General features: G+C 43.4%; 1 protein-coding gene across 3 annotated transcripts in view; it reads left to right on the forward strand.

Moving 5' to 3' along the window:
* Positions 1 to 24,518, forward strand: part of LOC127440836 (gastrula zinc finger protein XlCGF49.1-like) — an 88,123-nt gene that overhangs the window by 48,566 nt on the left and 15,039 nt on the right. The window contains exon 1 of one of the 3 annotated variants that reach the window (XM_051697799.1): positions 17,209 to 17,699. The exons of 1 other annotated variant lie outside the window; for it this stretch is intronic. In XM_051697799.1, coding sequence (XP_051553759.1) covers positions 17,606 to 17,699 — 94 coding nt within the window. In that variant the 5' untranslated portion in view covers positions 17,209 to 17,605. Of the gene's footprint in view, positions 1 to 17,208; positions 17,700 to 18,250; positions 18,283 to 24,518 lie in introns of those variants that run through there. One more of the 3 variants, XM_051697800.1, reaches the window with a different exon arrangement.

The following is a 24,518-nucleotide window of genomic DNA, read 5'->3' on the forward strand; positions in this document are numbered from 1 at the left end:
GTGGACGGTAAGTATTAGGGAAGCACGACCTGATCATCAGGTTCCTTAAAGGCACCAGGAGGTTGAATCCTCCTAGGCCACACCTCACTCCTTCATGGGACCTCTCTGTGGTCCTGCTGGGCATACAGGGAGCCCCTTTTCGAGCCCTTAGAGTCAGTTGAGCTGAAAGCCCTCTCCTTGAAGATGGCCCTCCTGACTGCGCTCATCTCCATCAAGAGGGTTGGGGACCTGCAAGCATTCTCTGTCAGCGATACATGCCTAGAGTTCGATCCAGCGTACTCTCACGAGATCCTGAGACCCTGGCTGGGCTATGTGCCCAAGGTTACCACTACCCCCTTTAAAGATTAGGTGGTGAACCTACAAGAGCTGGGCCAGGAGGAGGCAGACCCAGCCTTGTCGTTGCTGTGTCTGGTACGTGCTTTGTGTATCTATTTGGACCGCATGGAGAGCTTTACATGCTTCGAGCAGCTCTTTGTCTGTTTTGGGGGACAGCAGAAGGGGAACGCTGTCTCCAAACAGAGGATTGCCCACTGGATTGTGGACGCCATCGCATTGGCACACCAGGCCCGGGGTGCGCCGTCCCCTTTGGGACTACAAGTGCACTCTACTAGGAGCGTAGCCTCCTCCTGGGCCTTGGCCAATGGCACCTCTCAAACAGACATCTGTAGAGCAGCGGGCTGGGCAACACCCAATACCTTCGTGAGGTTCTACAATCTCTGGGTTGAGCCGGTTACGTCCCGTGTGTTGTCAGGTACGAACTGGTAAGTGGCAAGACAACTGGCCGGGTGTACCGCTGACACACAAGCGCTTTTCCCCTTCGCCAGGGGAAGACGTGCGCTCTTTCATCCACGTGAGTTCCCGGGATTGGTGAACTCTGGATTTCTCCCTCAGCACCTGCGGCAAGCAAATTCGGCGGAGGAATTTGATGCCAGGCCCAGTAATTGTGTAAGCATGCCCTCTTCAGGTCAGCCCCTGTACTGGGATAGGTGTCCCATATGCATTGGTTCCCTGTCAGTAACCCCTATGACATAATCTTCCATGGTACAGTCTCCCTGACGGTAGACCCGTGTCTCCCCTTGGGCAGAGTCCCCTCTGCCACCAGTCACCATGTTTGTAGCGGTCCATCCCCTCTGGGTAGGACCTACCACAGGGACTTCTCCACATGCAACACTGCCGACAAGACTCTGTAAAACCATGTGACGTATGTCCACACAATTACCTCCCCTTCAGGCATGGTGTGGTCTCTGAGGTGTCTTTTTCCAGGACACCTACCCCGATGTGAATACGTTTGGCCCCAGCTGGAACCAAGCGAGTTCTTTCTCTGGGAGAGGAAAGAAGAGAAAAGGCCGACCCAGCTGGCATGGCCTGTTCCCATTGTGGGCATGTCTGACCCCCCATTTTATGCTTTCGGGGGGCAAGGGTCCTTAAGACATACACAGAGCGTTGGGAAGGTTACGATTTGGCTGGTGCACTTGTTACTTGGCACGCAGTGGCCTGCCTGCACCCCTACCACCGATCCACGTAACACAGTTCAGCTGTTTGTGCCGTTTCGTATAGGGACCCTAGTGTCACTACATCAACACAGCGTCGAGTGAGTGACAGATAGGGAACATCTAGGTTACTGTTGTAACCCCCGTTCCCTGATGGAGGTGACAAGATGTTGTGTCCCTCCTGCCACAACACAGAACTACCCGCTGTGATTGCCGGGACTCTGTCTCAGCTCCTCAGCACAAAACCTGAATGAGTGGTTGCATATCAGCTCCTTTTATACCCGTATGTCCAGGGGAGTGGCATACAAATTCCACTCACCAATTTTCATTGGCCTTTTCTCAAAGATCAGAGGTGTTTGGGGCTCCCAAGGGCGACCCCTAGTGTCACTACATCGACACAACGTCTCGTTCCCTCCATCAGGGAATGGGGGTTACAACAGTAACCTAGACGATTTCTCCTTTTGTGTTCTGCTAAAGAAAGGCATATGTGTTTGGAACAACATGAGGGTGAGTAAATCTTGACAGAAATGTAATTTTTGGATTAAATCTTTCTTTAAAGGAACAGTTCACTCAAAGTGAAGAAGGTCATTTACTGATCCACACGATTTTCTATTTTTCATGAAACACAAAAGGAAATATTTTGCTGAATGTCCAAGCTGTTTAGATGTAATGATGAGTCAACATTGTTGAGATTCATGTGCAGCTTTAATAACAATAAACATAGTAATACAGACAGGCAGGGGTCAATCACCAGCAATAGTAATATCCAAGGCAATCCAGAGAGGTAGTCAATAAACAGGCAAGAGGTCAGGGCAGGCGGCAGACAATCACAGGTTATATCCAGGTAAACAAAGCAGTAACAGTAGGCAGGCAGCAATGGGTCAAAACAGGATAAACAGTCCAGGATCATATACAGGTAAGGTAGTAAACTTAAATAACGCTCAGAAATGTCAGCCAGGGCGAAACAAGATTTCGCAATGAGAGAGAGTCTTAAATAGCTGAATTAATGAGAAACAGGTGAGCAGGTAATCAGTGTCAGGTACGGGGATTATGGGAAATGGTGTCCAGAGAGTTAGTCAATACCTGGATGATGGAGCCCTCTGGTGGTGAGCTGGAGGAACTACAGAGGCATGATCCGTAACAATAGAAAAGCACAATCTGGACATTCAGCAAAATAACTCCTTTAAATAATAATAATAAATTATGACTTCTGATGACATCTGGAGGGACATCAGTAGTCACTGCTCCTCTTTCCTAAGGAAGGTCACAGGTCGCTGACTGGTTGTGGGCAGAGTTAAATCTGTGCAAAAGAAGAATAGTATTAGAGAAGAATTTACTTTGATTAGATTTTGATTTGATTAAACTTGACAAAGTGAAACATGTAATTGCATCACCTATTCAAGCAGATCTGTAAAAGAGCTCTGTTCTGGCATAGGTTACATACTTCTCAGGATGAAATTGCTTGGTATTGTCCTCAAGAGCTGTGAAGTCTCCTCACCAAGTCATAAAAGTGATTATTAAACTATGATTCTTTAAATCTTAAATATTCATTTTGTGAATAAAAGTCTTATTTTGAAGTATATTGTAGAAAATTATATTGTATATATACATAAAAATTCTAAGGACTTATTTATAGCGGTGTCATTAAAATGGCGGCCTTTTGCCTCGTCTGCTGTGTTGAGCAGCATCTACTGTACCTCAGCGTTCCCGCTCTTTTATATTGCTTCAATATGTATTTATATGGCAATACAAATATGTGCAAGAAATTCTTGCATTATTTAAAAATATTTACTCCTCCCTCACATACCTTGCTAAAGAAGGATAACAATGCAAAAAATAGGATTTTAAGTTGAATTATTGCTTTTCCAGGCGATTCAGCTAACTAGCAAGCAAAGATGACTATTTGCTAATGCTTATCGCAGTTCAGATGGAAAGGGCCCACCATTTTCTTTTTCTGTTGTGGAAGTGAAATAGATTGAAGCTATTGTGCTGTTCTGTATGTTTGTCAAATGAGGGATTATCACTCGTCTCACCTCAGCATCTCGCGACATCCTTCATCATATTGCAGCCCCGTTTAGCATCCGGCCCAACAGGAAAAGTCCTGCTTCTCCCGATGGCCAGTCAACCTCTGCCTATATCCGAAAATCTGAGTGCCACTGAAGTGTCTGGACGCGTAATGAATTCTGCACACTTGACTGGGAAATTGTCTCACACGGGCCGTACATCTTAAATGTCACAGGAATTTCCTATGTCAGATTGAAAGTTGAGAGCTTGATTTGAATTTGAGAATTTGTACAAAAAATATTTGTACATGTAAATAAATACACATTATGGGATTAAAGTTTGCTTTGACTTGTTTGTTTAGTGTCCAAATATGAGATCCACACACATATTTTAATTTCATTATGTCTCTTTTAATATCTTATCTGTTATTTACAGTCAGTTGTTGATCAAAATAATAATAATAATAATTATAATTATAATCACACAATGCACATACTGTATGAGGTAAAAACAACCATGCTACTTCTCTCTCCTTAATGTTCGCCCAACCATAAACACATTTGCTCGCTGAACAGCCGTACATCTTAAAGAGACAGTACGTTTTTAGCGCTTGTTATACATAACAATGTAAACAATGTAAATACTTGTAAATCATACAAATTCTGTCATGTAGAAAGGGTGTCAGAGATGTGTGAGCACGAGGGGACTTCTAGTGGCTATAGGTGGCGCTTCAGCACAGAAACATAATATACACAACACATTACAGTTTAATTAGTGTATAACTCGTTCATTTCATATTCAATTAGGAATTCAAAATCGGAAAATCAAAATGACTCTTTATTCGTTTACAAAACCAATATTAAAAAACAAATAATTACTTGTTTTTCATAATTTCTATTTAATGTTAAATGTAAAAAATAGGAAATTGGACAAATAGCTATGGGACACTGTGGATTGGGTCAACCTGTACCGTCATCTTCTCAATGTGAGACAGAATAAACGTTTCCTGCTGTTTAATTGTTTAGATGAATTCATCTCAGTTAATATTAAATTCGTTACCATTTATTCTCCAAAACTCACCACTTTTGGACGAGTCATTCAATTATTCCATTCAATCTGGCAAACAAAAATGAAAAAAGGAGTCAATATTTAGTTTTTCTGCTTTTCTGTATGTACCAAAAAATGACAGCTGATGTTTTTTCCCTCTTTTCAACTTGAAATGGAAAATATAACGAACAACAAAACGAAAACAAAATAATATGTGTAATTTAAGTTTTTTCTTTCTTTATTTTCCCGTTTTCCACTGTGTTTTTCTACTGCATGTCCACGCTTTGCACGTGCGCAATGTATAGTTGGTTTCTGCTACACTGAGTGCCGAAAAGCAGGGGGCTTCCGAAAGTCCCATGGTCAAGTCTCAGTAGGCCACAATTTCCAGTTATAATGGCCTCACTCAAGCCATACATATCTCTAATCGATGATATGTTTATGAATGGAGTGACATATCACAAGATTTTGGGAAAGCTGCGAGAAATGGGTAACTCTGAGACTACTGGCCAAACATAATCTGCGGAGAAAAGGACACACTTCTGATTCAGACCTTGAAATTGCTGTCTCTCAAGCAGTAAATGGGTTATGTAATATTTACAAATGACAGTGGAGTTAGAATAAGCAATAGTTAAAAACAAAACATGTACTATTTGCCATGGGCGTAGAATACGCAGGGGACCTGTCCCTCACTTTCAATAAAACCTAAGTTTGGACACAGGGCAAATGTGTTTATGTTTGATTTATACAGCAAATGTGTAAATATGTTAATGTTAACTTTAAAAATCACTGGATAATCTCTTAACCCTTTCTAACGTACCATCACACTAGATCGATTCTTCCAGAGTGGTCTAGTGATGGGTCGTTCATGAACAATTCGTTCATTTTGAAGGAATCTTTTATGTGACTCAGAAGAACGAGTAGTCTCAGAAAGTGATTAGTTCATTTTGTGTTGGCCGCGCATGTGCATTACGCAACCTCCGTTTGTTTGTTACTTGAAAACCGCATAGGCGCTGTACAGGTAACAGAAATGATTAGTTCATCTTTCAACTCCTTTGGTCCGAGTCATTCTTTCTTTTGTCACGTGAAAGCCGTATACGCTATGCATTGCTCATACAGGAAACAGAAATTCTTAATTCATCTCTCCAGTCATCTGGTACGAGTCGTTCATTCTTTTGTTACGTGACAGCCGTAAACGCTATGCAGTGCAAAAAGAACGAATGACTCGGACAAGAAGATTCCAGAGGTGAACTAATCTTTCTGTTTCTCATAATTTGTCCTTGGCTGCATTATCAATTTTTCCTTATTGGGACTATAATCAAAGTTTGCATAAGTAGACGTGTTAGGGGGATTTGGCTGTTGAAAATGTAACATTTTAATTTAATTCTGCTCAAATGAACGAAATGACTTGAATAAAGATTCGTTCATTTTGCTGAATGAGACTAAAAGATTCAAGTCAGTAAAATGATCCTATCTTCCCATCACTAGAGTGATCCCTGGGGACCCGGTTTGATTAGAATGTTCGTGTCTGACGTCATCAACTGGCAAATATTAAAATTCAAATCTGCTTTCCCGCTGTTTAGCTGCTGCTGCTACACAGAGGGATTGGCTAAGCAATGCCATTTACAGTACATGCCTAAAACAGCTGCTTGAATAATCTTTTTTTTAACCACAGGATGTTTATTTTATGTTACAGGCATTCAAAGTAATTTACTGCTCAATCCACACAATGTATAAACATGCAAAACTAACTGAAACTCACCATATCAGCTGTCGTACTGTTTAGCTACTACATAGAAAGAGACTGGCTAAACACTTGTCATTTATATGTCTAAAACAGCTGCTACAACTGTCTTTTTAAACCATATAATATGTTTATTTTATGTTACAAACATTCAAGCAAACGTCCTGGTTACTTTCATAACCTCCGTTCCCTGATGGAGGGAACGAGACATTGTGTCGATGTAGTGACACTAGGGGTTGCCCTTGGGAGCCCCAAACACCTCTGATCTTTGAGAAAAGGCCAATGGGAATTGGTGAGTGGAATTTGCATGCCACTCCCCTGGACATACGGGTATAAAAGGAGCTGGCTTGCAACCACTCATTCAGGTTTTGTGCTGAGCAGCCGAGACAAAGTCCTAGCAATTTCAGCTGGTAGTTCAGTGTTGTGGCAGGAGGGACACAACGTCTCATTCCCTCCATCAGGGAACGGAGGTTACGAAAGTAACCAGGATGTTCCCTATCTGTCACTCACTCAACGCTGTGTCGATGTAGTGACACTAGGGGTCCCTATACGAAACGGCACAACTAGCAGAACTATGTTACGTGGACTGGCGGTGCGAGAAGGGCAGACCCTTGTGTGCCTCGTAGCCAGTGCACCCGGCCATCATATAACCTCCCCCAACACTCTTATGGTGTACGGTCCCCGTCGATGTTCACCCTCCTCCCCAATGCTGACCAGTCCTATGGTGGGCACGTGGACGTAGGTAAGTGCTTTGACGTTTCTCTCAGCACAGCCATGAGCTCGGGACGCGAGGCTCCTCGACGTGGCAGCTCCTGCTCCGTCCGCCATGAGGTCCCACCCGCAGATACGTCAGACACGATTGTCCCCTTAGTACCCCTCGCTCGGAGCTTGGAGGCGTGGCTAATGCTCTCCAACCTGTCGCGCTGGTTGGCCAGGACGGTCCGACTCGGCTAAGCGATTCAGTTCAGTGGCATCCGCTTCACCTCAGTAAGGGGCGAGAATGCCGCTGCCCTGATAGAGCCTGTCCCTCCAGCCAAGATGAAGAAGGGGTTCTACAGCCCCTACTCCAACGTGCCAAAGAAAGGCAGTGGGTTGCGGCCAATCTTGGACATGCGAGTGCTGAACCGGGCCCTGCAAAGACTCCCATTCAAGATACTGACTCAGAAGTGCATTCTTTCATGCTTCCAGCATCAAGATTGGTTCACGGCGGTAGACCTGAAGGACATGTACTTCCACATCTCGGTTTTACCTCAGCACAGACCCTTTCTACGGTTCATTTTCGAGGGCTGGGCGTATCAGTACAAGGTCCTGCCCTTCGGTCTGTCCCTGTCGCCTCGCGTCTTTACAAAAGTCGCAGAGGCAGCCCTTACCCCGCTAAGGGAAGTGGGCGTTCACATCCTCAATAATCTCGACGACTGGCTGATTCTAGTTCACTCTTGAGACCTGTTATGTGCGCACAGGGACCTGGTGCTCAGGCACCTCAGCTGATTGGGGCTTTGGGTAAGCTGGGAAAAGAGCAAGTTCTCCCCCGGTTCAGAGCATATCTTTTCTCAGGATGGAGTTATACTCAGTCTCTATGATAGCACGCCTCACAAACGAGTGCACGCAGTCGGTGCTGAGTTGCCGGAAGTCATTCAAGCGGAGAATGGCAGGCCCACTGAAACAGTTTCAGAGGCTCCTGGGGCACGCTGCTCGGGTTGAAGCATATGAGACCGCTCCAGCACTGGCTTCAGGCTCGAGACCTGAGATGGGCATGGCACCGTGACATGCATCGCATGGCCATCACGCCGATCTGCATGTTCAGCCCTTGGACGGACCTTGCATTTCTGCGGATGGGGGTCCCATGGGGGTCCCCTTAGAGCAAGTGTCCAGTTGTGTCGTTGTTATGACAGATGCCTCCAAGTTAGGCTGGGGCGCCATATGCAACAGGCACGCAGCCGCGGGCTCCTGGACAGGGCCGCGACAGCGTTGGCATATCAACTGCCTCGAGTTGCTGGTGGTGTTGCTGGCCCTGCGGAGGCTTTGGCCATTGATCCAGGGCAAGCACATGTTGGTGGCTGGGTCACATGTCGCAAATAGCCCGCCGTCTCCTCCTCTGGAGTCAGCAGCGACTGAAGTCGTTGCAGGCCACTCACATCCCGGGCAACCTCAACCACGCAGCAGATGCGCTGTCACGGCATGTCACGCTCAGGGGTGAGTGGAGACTCCACCCCCAGGTGGTCCAGCTGATTTGGAGTCAATTCGGCAAAGCACAGGTAGACCTGTTTGCTTCCCGGGAATCCTCCCACTGCCCACTCTGGTACTCCCTGAACGAGGCTCCCCTCGGCACAGACGCACTGGTGAACAGCTGGCCCCAGGGGCTGCGCAAGTATGCATTTCCCCTAGTGAGCCTGCTTGCACAGACTTTGTGCAAGGACAAGAAACAGGTCATCCTGGTGGCGCCCTACTGGCCCACCCAGCTCACGCTCCTCGTGACAGCCCCTCTCTGGCAAGTTCCTCTGAGGGAGGACCTCCTCTCTCAGGGACGGGGCACCATCTGGCACCCGTGCTCTGACCTCTGAAATCTCCATTTTTGGCCCCTGGACTGGACGCGGAAGACCTAAGTGGCCTACCACTGGCAGTGGTAGACACGATCATTCAGGCCAGGGCTCCCTCTTCAAGGCAGCTGTATGCCTTGAAGTGGCGTTTGTTCATGAATTGGTATTCTTCCAGAGGTGAAGACCCCCAGAGATGCACAGTCGGGTCGGTGCTTTCCTTCCTGCAGGAGAGGATGGAGGGGCAGCTGTCCCCTCCACAGCTGGCGTGGCCTGTTCCCACTATGAGCTTGTCTTGTCCCCGGGGTACGAGGGACCGTACGATGTTCGTGGGGCATTGAGGAATGCTATGTGGGGGCCGGGTGCACTTGCTATGAGGCACGCAGTGGCTTGCCTGCACCTGCACCGCCAGTCCACGTAACACAGTTCAGCTGGTTGTGGCGTTTTGTAAAGGGACCCCTAGCGTCACTACATCGACACAACATCGAGTGAGTGACAGATAGGGAACGTCTTGGTTACTGTCGTTATCTCTGTTCCCTGATGGAGGGAATGAGACGTTGTGTCCCTCTTGCCACAATGCTGAGCTACCCGCTGAAATGGCCGGGACCCTGTCTCAGCTCCTCAGTGCAAAACCTGAATGAGTGGTTGCAATCCAGCTCCTTTTATACCCCTATGTCCAGAGGAGTGGCATGCAAATTCCACACGGCAATTCACACTGGCATTTTCTCAAAGATCAGAGGTGTTTGGGGCTCCCAAGTGCAACCCCTAGTGTCACTACATCGACACAACATTGAGTGAGTGACAGATAGGACACAATGCGTTCTGCGTCTTGTACCATCAATGCCACAGCAGCAACTGCCCGTAGACACACAGGGTGGCCTTTGGCGACTGCATCTAATGTCTTCGACAAGTACACCACCAGCCTATATGTTCCACCAAGGGACTGGGCGAGAATCGCTGCTGCTGTGCCTCCAGCCTCATGCATGTACAGATGGAAAGGTTTACCATAGTTTGGCAGACCTAGAGCTGCTGGGGAACTTAGACTGTTACGCAAGCGCTTGAAAGCCATGTCCATTTCAGCAGTCCATTTTATGGGCTCTTCGGCCCCTGAGAGTGTGGCCTCTCTCAATATCTTGTCGTACAATGAGCAGTTCGGGACCCAGACTCAACAATAATTAACTAGGCCCAGAAAACTTTGCATTTGTGTCTTTGTTGTCGGATGCTGAAAGATGGTTATTGTTTTGACTCTGTCTGTGGAGAGATGAACTGTTCCTTTCTGCAGCTCATGACCCAGATAGTCAACTCTCAATTTCACCCATTGCAGCTTGTCATTTGATGCCTTGAAACCAGGATGTCATCAGAGTATTGCAGCAGACAGGTCTGTGGTGGCAGCTTGGTGTCTTTCAAAGTAGCGTGCACTACAGCAGAGAACACAGCAGGCGAGCCTCTAAATCCCTGGGGAATTCTTGTCCACGTGTTTTGACGGCCTCCGTACGTGAACGCGAACAGGCACTGTGTGACAGGCGAGACTGGCACACTGAAAAAGGCAGAACACAGATCAATAACATTAAAATATGTGTGGTCTGCTGGAACAGAATTAATAGTTGTGTACACATCTGGCACCACAGGAGACAATGGAACAATTAAATCATACAGTTTTCCTCAAATCTTGTGTTAGTTGCCACGTACCAGTAGCCTTTTTGACAGGATTGATTGGTGTGTTATATGGTGAATTGGTTGGTTTCAATATACCTTGTGACAGCAACCGTTGTATTATTGGACCAATACCTTCTTCCTTTTCTTTTGAGAGTGGGTACTGTTTGCAGTATACTGGTATGTTAGACCGAAGTTTAGCCACGTATGGCCTAGGCCAGCCTCATCTTTGTGGGTGGCCCAAAATGCTGGGTTGACATTGAGTAGTTCCTGTTTCACATCAAAAGACTTCACAGATGTTGAGCTGAGCATTTCACCACAGGTTCCTGTACACACAAACTGAAAATACACTTAAGAAAATATAAGTTGCAAAGAGTTAGACTCAAATGATATCTTGGCACCAATTCTGTGCATCAGATCACGCCCCAGTAAGCAGAATGGAGAGTCAGGTAAAGTGACAAAATCATGCATTTTAAACAGAGTTGGGTTGTCTGGGGTGGTAACGGGCAATTTTGCTGTCATTTGACATTTCACGGGGATGCCGTTAATTCCCACAGAGTTTATGGTGCGTCCCGTAATTTAGCCCTCATAACAATGCCCCACCAGGGAACTTTTAGAAGCGCCAGTGTCTACCAAGAATGTATAGGGTTTACGATCAATATACAGTGGAGGGCAAGGTAGAATCGTCAAAACGCAAAACAGAAGGTAGAATATATATAATGAGGGCTCAGTACTCTGCGGGCATCCCTAGCGCGGGATCCACTCTGTGGGGTAAACAGGCGCAGAGTGCTCTGAGGGTCGATTACACGGAGCATTTAGTTAATTTCGGTTGTCATTGCGATTTCCATGGTCATCCTGTTGGCGACTGTGCCCGCTTTTGCACTGTTTTAGATCATATTGTCTTTTCCAACATTCGTGCTTAAAGTGTCTCCGGATACCCACCATAGGACCGGTCAGGGAGGGGGGAGGAGGGAAATCGTTCCCATAGTCCATCAAAACTGCCCTGGTGTGGGTGTGTTTGTGCCACAGCTGGGCTGGGGGGGGCCCGCTTCCGGGGCACCAGAGTGCGGTGTCCGGCGGTCGTGATAACGACGGCCGTGAGCACCGGTTGTGTGACCCAGGGAATGAGGAAACCACTCTTTTCTTGACAATGTGGGTACCGCAGCCCTCTGGGCATGTGGAGAAATCAACAGAAGCAAAAGATTCTCCTCCCGGTCCTCCACCGGGGGATGGAGTGGTCTGTTTACCACCTTCAATGCAGCGGGTCTCCACGTCCCTGGGTCGCCCATCTCAGGGGCACTTCGAAGCCTTCCTCAGGTCCTTGGCGGCGGGCCAAGAGACAGGGGGTGTCTGCTTCCTGCGGGTGGCTCCACGCCGGGGCCGGGCCACCAAGGTGGGCTGCAGCAGAGCCGGTGTTGTTGCCGCAGGGAGACACCCTTGGCGACAGGCAGACGAGGTGCGGGATCTTGCTGAATAGCCTATGTCTGCTTCTTAACCGCTGAGAACTGCTGGGCAAAGCCCTCGACGATGTCGCCGAATAGGCCAACCTGGGAGATGGGGGCATCAAGGAACTGTGCCTTGTCAGCCTCCCTCATCTCAACCAGGTTGAGCCAAAGGTGGCATTCCTGGACCACAAGGGGGGACATCGTCTGCCCGAGAGTCCGCGCCGTGACCTTTGTCACCCGGAGAGCAAGATCGGTCGCCGAATGCAGCTCCTGCATCAATTCCGATTCAGAAATACCCTCATGCAGTTCTTTTAGTGCCTTGGCTTGGTGCACTTGCAGGAGAGCCATGGCGTGCAAGATGGAGGCTGCCTGTCCAGTGGCACCATAGGCCTTAGCCACCAGAGACCACGTAAACCTACAGGCCCTGGGCAGGAGTCTCGGGCGGTTCCACCAGGTGGCGCCGTTTTGCGGGCACAAGTGCACCGCAACCGCCTTATCCACCTGGGGAATCGCCGAGTACCCCCTGGCAGCCCCACCATCGAGGGTAGTGAGAGCAGAGGAGCTGAGAGACCGGGTCTGGGCAGCGAGAGGTGCCCGCCACGACCTCGTAAGCTCCTCATGCACCTCCGGGAAGAAAGGGACTGGGACGGGGCATGGCCGTGAGCAGCGCTCTGGGCCCAGGAACCAATCGTCAAGCCATGAGGTTTCAGGGGGTAGTGGAGGGTTCCACTCCAGCCCGATGCTCGCAGCCGCCCGGGCATGCATGGCCGCCAGCTCCGCGTCGGCCTGTGACTGGGTGACCACACCCGAAGGTGGGAGCCCAGCCGAGTCCTCAGCATCAGACTGGACGAGCCCACTCTCTGATGCTGCGACCGACAGCTCATCCTCTTCGCGAGCCCCGAATGAGACCGCTAACTCACCCTGAGACGAGCCGGCGGTCTCATCCCAGAACTCGACCAGGCCAACGAGCGTACTGGGGAATGGGAGGTCCGTGGGGGGTTACCCGGCGGAGCGGCTCCCATTGGGGTCCCCAGTGCTAACCGACACGGCCTCATACCCGTAGGTAGAAGGACCAAGGCGGGGAGCTGCTGGGGTAGCTTTCCCTCTGACGAAAGAAAGCCGTGACCGCAACGTTGCCATGGTCATGTTCTCGCAGTGAGGACATGACCCATCCACGAACGCTGTCTCCACATGGGCAGCACCCAAGCACGTAAGACAGCGATCGTGGCCATCGGAAGCAGAGAGGTAACTACCGCAACCAGGAATTATACACAAATGGAAAGACATCTTTAAAAAGATGCTCTCCGTGAGTGCCACTCTTTTAGAAGTGAAATATACTCTTTTAGAGGAAGAATATACTCTTTTATTCTGCTGAAGCGCCCAGGGGCGTTCTCTGCACTCCACCGGTGCAAGAAGGGGAGAAGCTGCTGTAATGCGCCATAAATCCAACAGCTTTTGTAGAGGTGAATGGATCGGCGGAAGAATTCAGCTCGCTGAAATACAACCGCTCGGCTCTGAAGAGAAAATCTGAATGAGTGGTTGCGAGCCAGCTCCTTTTATACCCGTATGTCCGGGGGAGTGGCATGCAAATTCCACTCACCAATTCCCATTGGCCTTTTCTCAAAGATTAGAGGTGTTTGGGGCTCCCAAGAGTGACCCCTAGTGTCGTCAAGTGAGTGACAGATAGGGAATCTAATTTGTATTAGTAGTTTTCCACCTGTTGTTGTAGAGTGATTTTTAAGTCACTGCAAAAGGGGCCTGTGGAAGAAGTTGAAGAGGGTAAAATTTGGGAAGGTAGTTGTATATGATTGTTTGACCACTTCATTATTTTGATTATATTTTTGTTTCATTTAAAGTGTAATTTGAATTTCAAAATATTTTTGGGAATATATTTTTTTAAATTGCACTTGACCCAACCCACTTGTTCCTAGACTTAGCGCATGATTGCACGAATGTACCAAAACTTCATGGCCATGCCCATTGACTTTGCAATTATGACTTATGGCATAATACTGGGCTTAGCGCTCTTAAAATTGGGTCCTAAATCTCACACTTTCATTAACATTTTACATTTTTAGAAAGGCATACAGTTTGTTTTATTGGGCTATCCAAGGAGTAAAATACATGTGCCCACTTATGGGTCATTTTAACTATTTTAGGAGGAGGTAGAGGTAGTTTTAATTGTGTGTGCACATACATGATATGATACATTATGCATTAAGTGATTAATGAATTAACCGATATTAATGGATCATTACAATATCCCTGATCTCATCCTATATTCTAAGTCTATTATTTTAAACAAAGGTTACATTCACTAAATGAGGACTGCACAAAAGCCTTTATATATTATATTTACAATGACCTTAAAAGCTGGGGAAAAAAGACACTATAGTAATTGTTAACCTCTCTTTTTTCTGTAACATATGTTTAATATATTTAAACTACTACATTTAATAATAGATAACCTACAGTATATATTTATATATTTCCTGCAAAGTCTGGAACATTTTAGTGTATAAAACTGAATTTAAGAACTGATCTGCTATCGTGAATAATTACATTAATAATTTATTCTCGTTTTCTTTTACATTTAGCCTTCGAACATTCTAAAAGAGCTCAAAATAACAGACAGTATAGTGAATAGATATCATTTATCAGATTTAACATATAAGCTGCTGTGCTCCACTCATTTCAAGGAACATTTCATTTCTATGACAAATATGGAATGCAAACAAGAACGAGAAGAGCTGTTTCATCACAGTTAGTGATTGTGACGCCACACAACAGAATGTGGGAAAACTGTATATAACGGCACACTCGCAGAATCTCTTCAGTTCTGTTGTTATCTGAGTGTAGGCGCCACCTTCAATAGAAGTAACAAGAAGCAGTGGCCAAGATGTTAAGTGGTGTGGAGGAGGCTTCCCCTACATCAACCAGATGAGAAGAGCCCAACAAGATTAGATAGATAGATAGATAGATAGATCGATCAAGGGCATAGAAGCATATTACAATTTAAAAAGGTGATTTGGTCCCCCACACTTTTTCAAGCTAAACCCATATCGAGTCCAAATGGTGGATTTGTACACCGTATTCTTTGCATTTTGTTACTTTGGGCTCATTGAGCAACCATCCAGCCAAATACAGGTGAGTTTCATTAGCCGAAACAACCCTTACATAATAGGCCGTCAGTCAGTCAGTCTAATTAACGTGGCTCCGTTCATTTCTACAAAGTTGCTTTCAACAATGCTCATTAATCCAAGTTTTTTATCAGCATTGATGTTGATCTAAATTAATAATCTAGAGATGAGGAACACACAAACATAGGTATTTATCAGCATGTCGATATCAGCTCCTGTTTTTTGCCTCTAAGTTGGTGTGCAGTTGACAAACTGTAGGAAAAAAGATACATAGATCTGCTATATTCTTAGAACACTTATGTATTTTACTGAAGTCAATAGATATGTAGACAGGCTTTTTTATACATGAAAATGTACGGACGTGATTGAAACTCGTATTATAAGACTATTATTGTTGTCTTTTGATAACAGTCATGCTCAGCAGCTCAGAAACTGTTGGGAAATGATAGATTTTCTTTGTTCTTATAATGCTTAAAACCTTTACTAAAGTCTCTTTGAAGGTCTGTAGACAATTCACATTTTAAAGGATTACAATTTTCTTCTGATCATTGATTCAGTGACTAACTCATTTCACACAAGACACTCATTTGTCACCACCTTCTGGCACCACCAGAAATGGTCACTGAACAAATAATTAAATGGATCTGAACAAATTTTGGTGAACGTAGTCAAAACACTCAAGTTACTTGGCTATATTTAAATCGTAAATTGTGCATATGCACAATTGTCATTATTGTAATTGATTAAATAATTTATTCAGGACCAGCTGCCGTTGCTTTAGAACTAGTATCATGGCTTTGGCTGTCTCTAACAAGTTATTGGAGAAACAAGGATGTGTGTGTGGGGGTGGGGGGGGGGGAGGGAGATAGAGAGAGATGGAGAGAGAGATGGAGAGTGTGATCACCTGTTGCCACTCCCAAGCAGAGATGCTGTAGTGTGTTAGTCAGCTTTCTGATGATAATGTCATTTTGGTCAAATGCATCCTATTTTCTCAGTGGAAAAATAGCCGTCCAAGCGGAAACCGCAATCTCCTCCACCATTTTGAACAGTATGTCCTCTCCAATGTGGAGACTCCGGTAAGAAGTAAGCGCCTTGAGTTTGTGTAATTAATCAGTCTGTTGTGTCTCTCAGCTATGATGAGCCTTAATACTGAAGTTGTTCGTTTAAAGCCGTTTAAAGCTATTTCCTTGCTTTAGTAGTGTAGTAGTAATACGAGCGATCACGGAGTGCTGATGAATGAAAACTGACTGATACTGACTCACTTCACATCACCTAACGGGCTTATATTACTCATAAAAATGGTCTTTTGCCGCCACCTGCTGGCTAAAATCTGTAATGTCAAAAATAAAGGTAAAGAGACATATAGCTCTTAACACACCTGCACTGCTCTTACACTTTAGTTTAGAATGGCACGAACAAAAGCGGAGTGATACAAACAGTGAAGCGTCCAAGTGTTGATGTTCTGAGACATCAGTACTCATGGAACGTCTCTCATCCAATCCAATTCAAGGACCGGAACCTACTGTTGTATATACTGTAATATATTAATACTGCACTGTAAGTGTTGTGTCTGTTCGAGCCACCTAATGATACCTCTGCCCCCCCCCCCCCCTTTTAAAATGACTGCTCCACCTGAGATAGATAGATAGATGGATAGATAGATAGATAGATTAGCTTAGATGATAGATAGATATGCCATCTATGGACCACAATATGAAGTAAGGTTTTTTTTTTTTTTAATCTGTGTTTTAAAATTATACAGCTAAATCGTTTAAATCAATCAAATGTTTTTGTGCTCTTTTTCAGACTTTACTTATATTTGCATCAGTAATTTTATGAATTAAAAGTGAGAAAGTAAATAGCCTACAAAAACAGGAGCCTAGAGTATGTGAAAAAATTGCATAAAATAGAAAAATATGTATAAAAAACTAGTAATAAAATAACTATGTTTTCATATTTGAAAGGGTATCAACATCTTAAAATAGGTATTACAAAACGTAATATACAGAGACTTTTTCTGAGTGCTCTTGCTTTGTGAATATAAATCTTGCTGAAATACAGTAATTAAGAGGTTAAGGGCTGATTTATCGAACAGTAGATGGCGGTAATGCTTTATTGTAGTTCGCGGTCCGCCGCTAAAGAAGAAGACGAAGAAGCTGATGATGCAAAAAAGAAAAATAAGCGTTGTCGTTAAAGGTGCAATGTGTTGTTCCTGGCAGGCTACTCAGCCTAACAGGCTCCATATGGTTAGGATAAGGGCGAGGGCGGGCTAGGACATCTGCTGCCTCACAGGAACAAATATTAGCGTTGCCAGTTTGTTTGTTTATAATTAATCCTCCGAGAATTGGACAATAGACAGCGGCATGGTCAGAAACCGGAGATATGAAGTACGAATATCCAACATCAGATTTTAAATGAAACTCATCATAATCCGGACTAAATACAGTTTAAACAGCGCGAATATTCTCATCATCCTAAACGTGAGAGAGACGCGTTTGCAGACAGGAATAACTGTTGCATAACTGAGATCTGCGGGATAAAACATTGTAAAATGATGTTTATTAAAGAAGAGAGTGATCACATGAGTCATCCAGAATCATGCAGTTCAAATGTCATGAAAAATGAAGATACTGAGGAACAAAGAGGTTGGTTCTTGATTCTTCATTATTGTTTGTTCATGAAAGTTAAGGTAAAACGGCGTTTGAAAAATACATCTAGATGCTAATAACATTGAAGTATCTACCAGATTTGATAGCATTAAAGGATTAGTTCACCCAAAAATGCAAATTCTCTGATCATTTACTCACTCTCATGCCATCCCAGATGTGTATGAAGATTTTTTAGAAAAAATAAAAGTGAATAGTGACAAGATCTTTCAAAAAGCACATAAAGGCATCATAAAAGTAATGCATATGACTCCAATGGTTAAATCTATATCTTAAGAAGGTATATGATAGGTGTGGGTGAGAAACAGATCAATATTTAAGTCAATTTTTAATATCAGTCACCAGCCCCAAACAGTAGGTGGGTGAATGTGAAAATGAAAGTGAAACTGTAGATTTACATTTAAAAAAGGACTTAAATATTGGGCTTCAATGTTCTGATCACCTTTCACTTGCATTGTATGGACCTAAAGAGCCAAAATATTAAATGTTAACATTAATTAATATTAATCTTAATTTGTGTTCTGCAGAAGAGAAAGTCATAAACATCTGTGATGACATGAGGGTGAGTATATAATGAGAGAATTTAAATTTTTGGGTGAACTATCCCTCTAACTTGAGCAAGGTAGAATTAACAATTTGCATAAAAGATCACATAAACCTAGGGCCTCATTTATAAGTTATCATTTACAGAAGTTGGGGGGTGGGGGAGTCTTAGAATGTACACGTTATCTGAAGCTTTATTTGTAAATATGTACATTTCTATATATCTGCTTGGATTTAAGTTGTAATTTGGGCCATTGCCTGAGTGGTTCAGTTAAATGTGTGGGAAAAAACCTGCTCATTCAAGGACAGAGCGCAGCTAACGCAAGTGTCTAAATGCTTGTGCACAGTTCAATTGAATAATAAAATTGATCCTCTTTAACTTAATGCTGTTGATCCAAATATATGATGCAAGCTGTCTGCTGAAATATCAAAAAATAACCACAATATTAACAACAAAACTGAAATGAGAGCGCACGTATAATACCTTATTGTAAGGTGTTACCAATCACAAAATCATAATCCCCAACATCAACCCCTGCTCTGACCGCCCTGAATGTCATCATGAAATTCGCACCCTGAAAAAACTTATGTACGATCAGATTTGATCATAAAATCCGTGGATTTGATCCTTTGTCTAAAGTGAGGAATAAATTGGGATTTGTAAAGGCAGAAACTGACATGACAAGCATGCATACAAACAGTTTTTGTGCTTATGATTTACAGTTGAAGTCATAAGTTCACATACACTTAGGTTGAAGTCATTAAAACTCATTTTTAACCACTCAACAGATTTCATATTAGCACACTATAGTTTTGGCAAGTCATTTAGGACATCTACTTTGTGCATGACACAAGTAATTTTTCCAACAGACGTTTACATACACTAAGTTAACTGTGCCTTTAAGCAGCTTGGAAAATTACAGAAAATTATGTCAAGCCTTTAGGCAATTAGCCAGTTAGCTTCTGATTTTATTGCTAATTGGAGTTAATTGGAGGTGTACCTGTTGTTGGGCCTCATGTATTCAGATAGAAGACAAAGGCAGGCCTAACACAGTCGTAAAAACATAACTCGGGCCCCCACATATGAGGTCATAAATTATACTGATAAAAATCGCGCCAAAATCAAACAAAGGGAGTCCAAAACAGACTACAAATCCCATGAAGCCTTGCTCACTAAAGGATCGAACTCTCAACTCCTATTGGACGAGGCACACAACAGAACACACCTCAAACCATGACATCATCAGGAGTAGAAATACCTCTGAAATGCTTCCGGGATTTGCTTCCAGCAACTTTGTTTGCAGTGTGTAGACGCAGCTCATCGCTGCTCTCAGGTGCAACCTCGTGGAACAAGGAAGTAACGTCCAACTTGAAACTGTGGCCATACAATCTCCATCTCGCTGGACGAGTTGAGATTACTCTGTGTTCAACCGAACACTCTAACGGATCTGAAGGAGACCGCCGAGCAATCCGCATCTTCATCCGTTTGCCTGCAGAAATGAAGAGATTAAAGATTTCTCTTCCATCTTCAATCAAGTCGACATTTCTGAAGTTCTCCGCCAGCCCGCCGAGAATCAACAGCCGTGCCCGCCAACAGAGCGAGGAAACGGCCTCCCGTCATCACACAAGCCTCAAGGAACAGGGTCGGAATTAAAGGACGGATGAACACACATTCTGCATCCTCATGCGATTCAAGTAAGAGGTTTACGTCTGGGCAGAGATAGAATATTATAGTGTGTTATTCTTGTGTTTCAAGGTTTTTGCTTGTACAGTTTACGGACCGCCATGTCCACTCATTATTAATACTCAGGGTATTAATTATCACAAATTTATTTTGCTGTATTGTGGTCCAACCAAATTGGACTGTTGTGCATTTTCGCCATCACGGGTGAAACCGGCAAACTGAGTTATCCATTAAAAAGTCAAAGAACGTGGGACTTTTACGAGCCGTCCACTGCGTCTCTGAGTGATAAACTAACAGCTGCTTTCTCTCCCACGATCGCGAAATCGGCTTTAGGGCCATCACTTAATTCTCTCTCTCTCTCGTACTAACCACACACACCCTCGTGTTATAGAATTATTTTTATTTCCATATCTAATCATATCACTGTTTAGTTTGTAGTTGTAAGTTGGAAGTTTATTGACTGCATTGTATTAATTATTAATTGATATTACTGCATAAATAATTTTTATGCATAATGAATTTTGTTGTTTATATTACAAAGAGAAGTGTTTTGGTTTGTTTTGCATACACCTGTGTCATGCTGACGGGATGTCAGTGCTCGGATTCAAGCCTTCATTCATTGTTTTTTTTTCCCGAAAATCGATATTCTTCGGATGTCGATTTTCCTAAGAAAACAATCTAATATTGAGACTGTTATACTATCTGGTTATTAGTCCCTGATTCCAGGGTGGTGCCCCGTCAACATTAATCCTTATTAATATTCTATTGATTTTTGATAATTGATAATTATCTTTGATGATTGTTGAATTTGAATGATCAATAAGCTAGTGTTAATTTTAATTAATGTTTCATCGATGTTAACAATGAACGATTATCTTTGATAATTGTTGATTTAAAGGATTAGGAAAGCTAACATTGATTAAAATCAGTGTTCTATTGATTTTAAAAATTAATAATTATCTTTGATTATTAATTATTGCTAATAAACAAACCCGCTCCTAAACGTAGCGCACTACATTTACAGGAGCCCCATATGAGGTTTTAATGAGTTAGATTCAATTAATTAATTTAAATATTATTTAATTAAATTAATAACTAAAGAAATAATTATTAATTATTTCTGATAGTAACACTGATCTAAACAACCAGTAAAGCCCTACACTGTGGATGCAGTTTAAGACCTACCTTCAAACTCTGTGCCTCATTGCTTGACCATGGGAAAATCAAAAGAAATCAGCCAAGACCTCAGAAAAATAATTGTGGACCTCCACAAGTCTGGTTCATCCTTGGGAGCAATTTCCAAATGCCTGAAGGTACCACGTTCATCTGAACAAAAAATAATACGCAAGTATAAACACCATGGGACCACGCAGCCATCATACCGCTCATGAAGGGGACGCATTCTGGCTCCTAGAGATGAACGTAGTTTGGTGCGAAAAGTGCAAATCAATCTCAGAACAACAGCAAAGGACCTTGTGAAGATGCTGGAGGAAACAGGTAGACAAGAATCTATATCCACAGTAAAATGAGTCCTATATAGACTACCTGAAAGGCTACTCAGCAAGGAAGAAGTCACTGCTCCAAACCAACCATAAAAAGCCAGACTACAGTTTGCAAGTGCACATGGGGACAGAGATCTTTTTGTTGAAATATCCTCTGGTCTGATGAAACAAAAATTTTACTGTTTGGCCATAATGACCATCATTATGTTTGGAGGAAAAAGGGTGTGGCTTGCAAGCCGAAGAACACCATCCCAACCATGAAGCATGGGAGTGGCAGCATCACGTTGTGGGGGTGCTTTGCTGCAAAAGAGACTGGTGCACTTCACAAAATAGATGGCATCATGAGGAAGGAAAATTATGTTTAAATATTGAAGCAACATCTCAAGACATCAGCCAGAAGTTAAAGCTCGGTCGCAAATTGGTCTTCCAAATGGATAATGACCCCAAGCATACCTCTAAAGTTGTGGAAAGATGGCTTAAGGACAACAAATTCAAGGTATTGGAGTGGCCATCACAAAGCCCTGACCTTAATCCGATAGAAAATTTGTGGGCAGAACTGAAAAAGCGTGTGCGAGCAAGGAGCTCTACAAACCTTACTCTGTTACACCAGTTCTGTCTGGAGGAATGGGCCAAAATTCCAGCAACTTATTGTGAGAAGCTTGTGGAAGACTACCCAAAATGTTTGACTCAAGTTAAACAATTTAAAGGCAATGCTACCAAATACTAACAAAGTGTATGTAAACTTCTGACCAACAATATTTTTATTAATTTTTTTACTTTTAGTGATGCAAAAACAAATAATGTGTGAGTGACTAGATTTATTTATAAATGAATGAGCACGTTTACGTGAATATATTATAACATAAAAAATATATTCCGAAACGAGTCAGAATGCCATAAGAAAATCGTAAGATTTGGCACAAATTCTAGACGTGTAAAGCCCCAGATGTGTAATGTGGAAGCAAGCAAAATTTCCGCATGTCAGACGTTGTGTAGATGCTTCTTAATTTTATAGCATTTTTTATAGAATAGCATTCTGAGATTATATTCTTCTCACCACTTTGTCAGTTCGAACCAGTCTGGCCATTCTCTGTTGACCTCTCTCGTCAACAAGGCATTTCCATCCACAGAACTGCCCCTCACTGGATGTTTTTTGTTTTTGGCACCATTCAGAGTAAATTCTAGAGACTGTTGTGTATGAAAATCCCAGGAGATCAGCAGTTACAGAAATACTCAAGCCAGCCCATCTGGCACGTTGAACTGACAAAGTCTACGGTAACTCAGATAACCGCTCTGTAAAATTGTGGTGAGAAGAATATCATCTCAAAGGGGGATCTACACAATATTAGGCAGGCGGTTTAATGTTGTGGCTGATTTAAAGCTAATAACTTCTTTGTTGCTATACTAATTAATCACTACTGAGTGAAATCAGCCAGTGGCTAATCACAGACATTTTCAGTCACATAGCACGAAATTTGGTCGTGTATGCAAGTGATTTGCTTGCATTATAGGAGGTTGCCACATAGAGTAAAAGATCATTCTTGGGATTTAAGAATCAATAATGAGATCATTCAAACGAAGATTGCGATTCATCTGCAAATCGATACTTTTGCCCAGTCCTAATTAGGGCCCGAGCACCGAGATGTGAGGACCCTATTGTATCTGCTCTGTTTATTATTAGGGCCCAAGCACTGAAAGTGCAAGGCCTTATTGTTCTTCTAAAGATTATTAGGGCCCGAGCACCGATGGTGTGAGGACCCTATTGTTCTTCTAGGCGTTTATTATTTTTTTCCCAAATGAATCGCATTTTTGAGGGCCTAAACATACTCGAAAACTCATGAAACTTTGCACACGCATCAGAAGTGGCGAAAATGTACATCTGATATGGGTTTCAGAATTAGGTGTGGCAAAATGGCTCGATAGCGCCACCTACAAACCTTCAACGATGTGCGCTTTACGCTACGTTTCACCTACATTTCCAAGCCTCGTACTTTAATGAACTCCTCCTAGATATTTCATCAGATCTACTTCATATTTGGTTATTCTAATCTAAAGGCCTGTGAAGCTTTTGAGTTTTCACTGCACGGCATGGCCGTGACGGTCTGACAAAGTTTGATGGTTCACCATGAAAAAGGAAGTTGTTGTAACTCATAAATACAATGTCCAATCTGCACTAGACTTCAGATGTTTGATAATAGTTCTGGACTAAATACACCTACATGCCAATATTAAGTTATAGTCATAGTGCCACCTACTGGCAACAGGAAGTGACATGTTTTGATGTATAGTTATAAAAGTCATATTTGTTGTGAAGTAATAAGTGTCTTACCTCTTGAAAAATGAACTTTCCAGTCAGACGCAGCTGAAGTAGGCCTAATAAGCTGCCTGAGGAAAACGCGTTGTCTTGTTTAAATATCTGCTGTGATATAAGATTCTGTCAGGCTATATGTCAGTATCATTATTCTGATGTTATTTCAGTATCTTTGATAAAATTTGTTGTGAAATAAAAAGCCTTTACCTCCTTAACTCTCCTGTCCTCTCAAAATTACATACAAATACATGACCTGAAGAATTAAATACATTATAACATAAAAAGTGCTAAAAAAATTGAATGCCGTTCATCACTGCTTGCAGCTTTAATTATTATTATTCTGGATTCTTTTCCAAAGTGAATCGCATTTCTGAGGGCCTAAACATACTCGAAAACTCACAAAACTTTGGACACGCGTCAGAAGTGGCGAAAATTTACATCTGATATGGGTTTCAGAACGAGGTGTGGCAAAATGGGTCAATAGCGCCACCTAAAACAATTTCAACATTGTGCACGCAACAATTCACCTACATGTACGAAACTCGATACACATGTGTGACATGCCAAGACCTACAAATAAGTCTCTTGGACCCATGCCCTAAACTCAATAGGAAGACAGCCATTTTGATTTTTTTCTCCACTTTTTCCTCAGTTTTTGCCATTTCCAGGCCTCGTACTTTAAAGAACTCCACCTAGAGATTTAATCGGATTGACATCATATTTGGTCACTCTAATCTAAAGGCCTTGGCAATGCTAAA

This window comes from Myxocyprinus asiaticus, chromosome 5, assembly GCF_019703515.2.
Source record: "Myxocyprinus asiaticus isolate MX2 ecotype Aquarium Trade chromosome 5, UBuf_Myxa_2, whole genome shotgun sequence".
In the NCBI taxonomy this organism is placed as follows: domain Eukaryota; kingdom Metazoa; phylum Chordata; class Actinopteri; order Cypriniformes; family Catostomidae; genus Myxocyprinus; species Myxocyprinus asiaticus.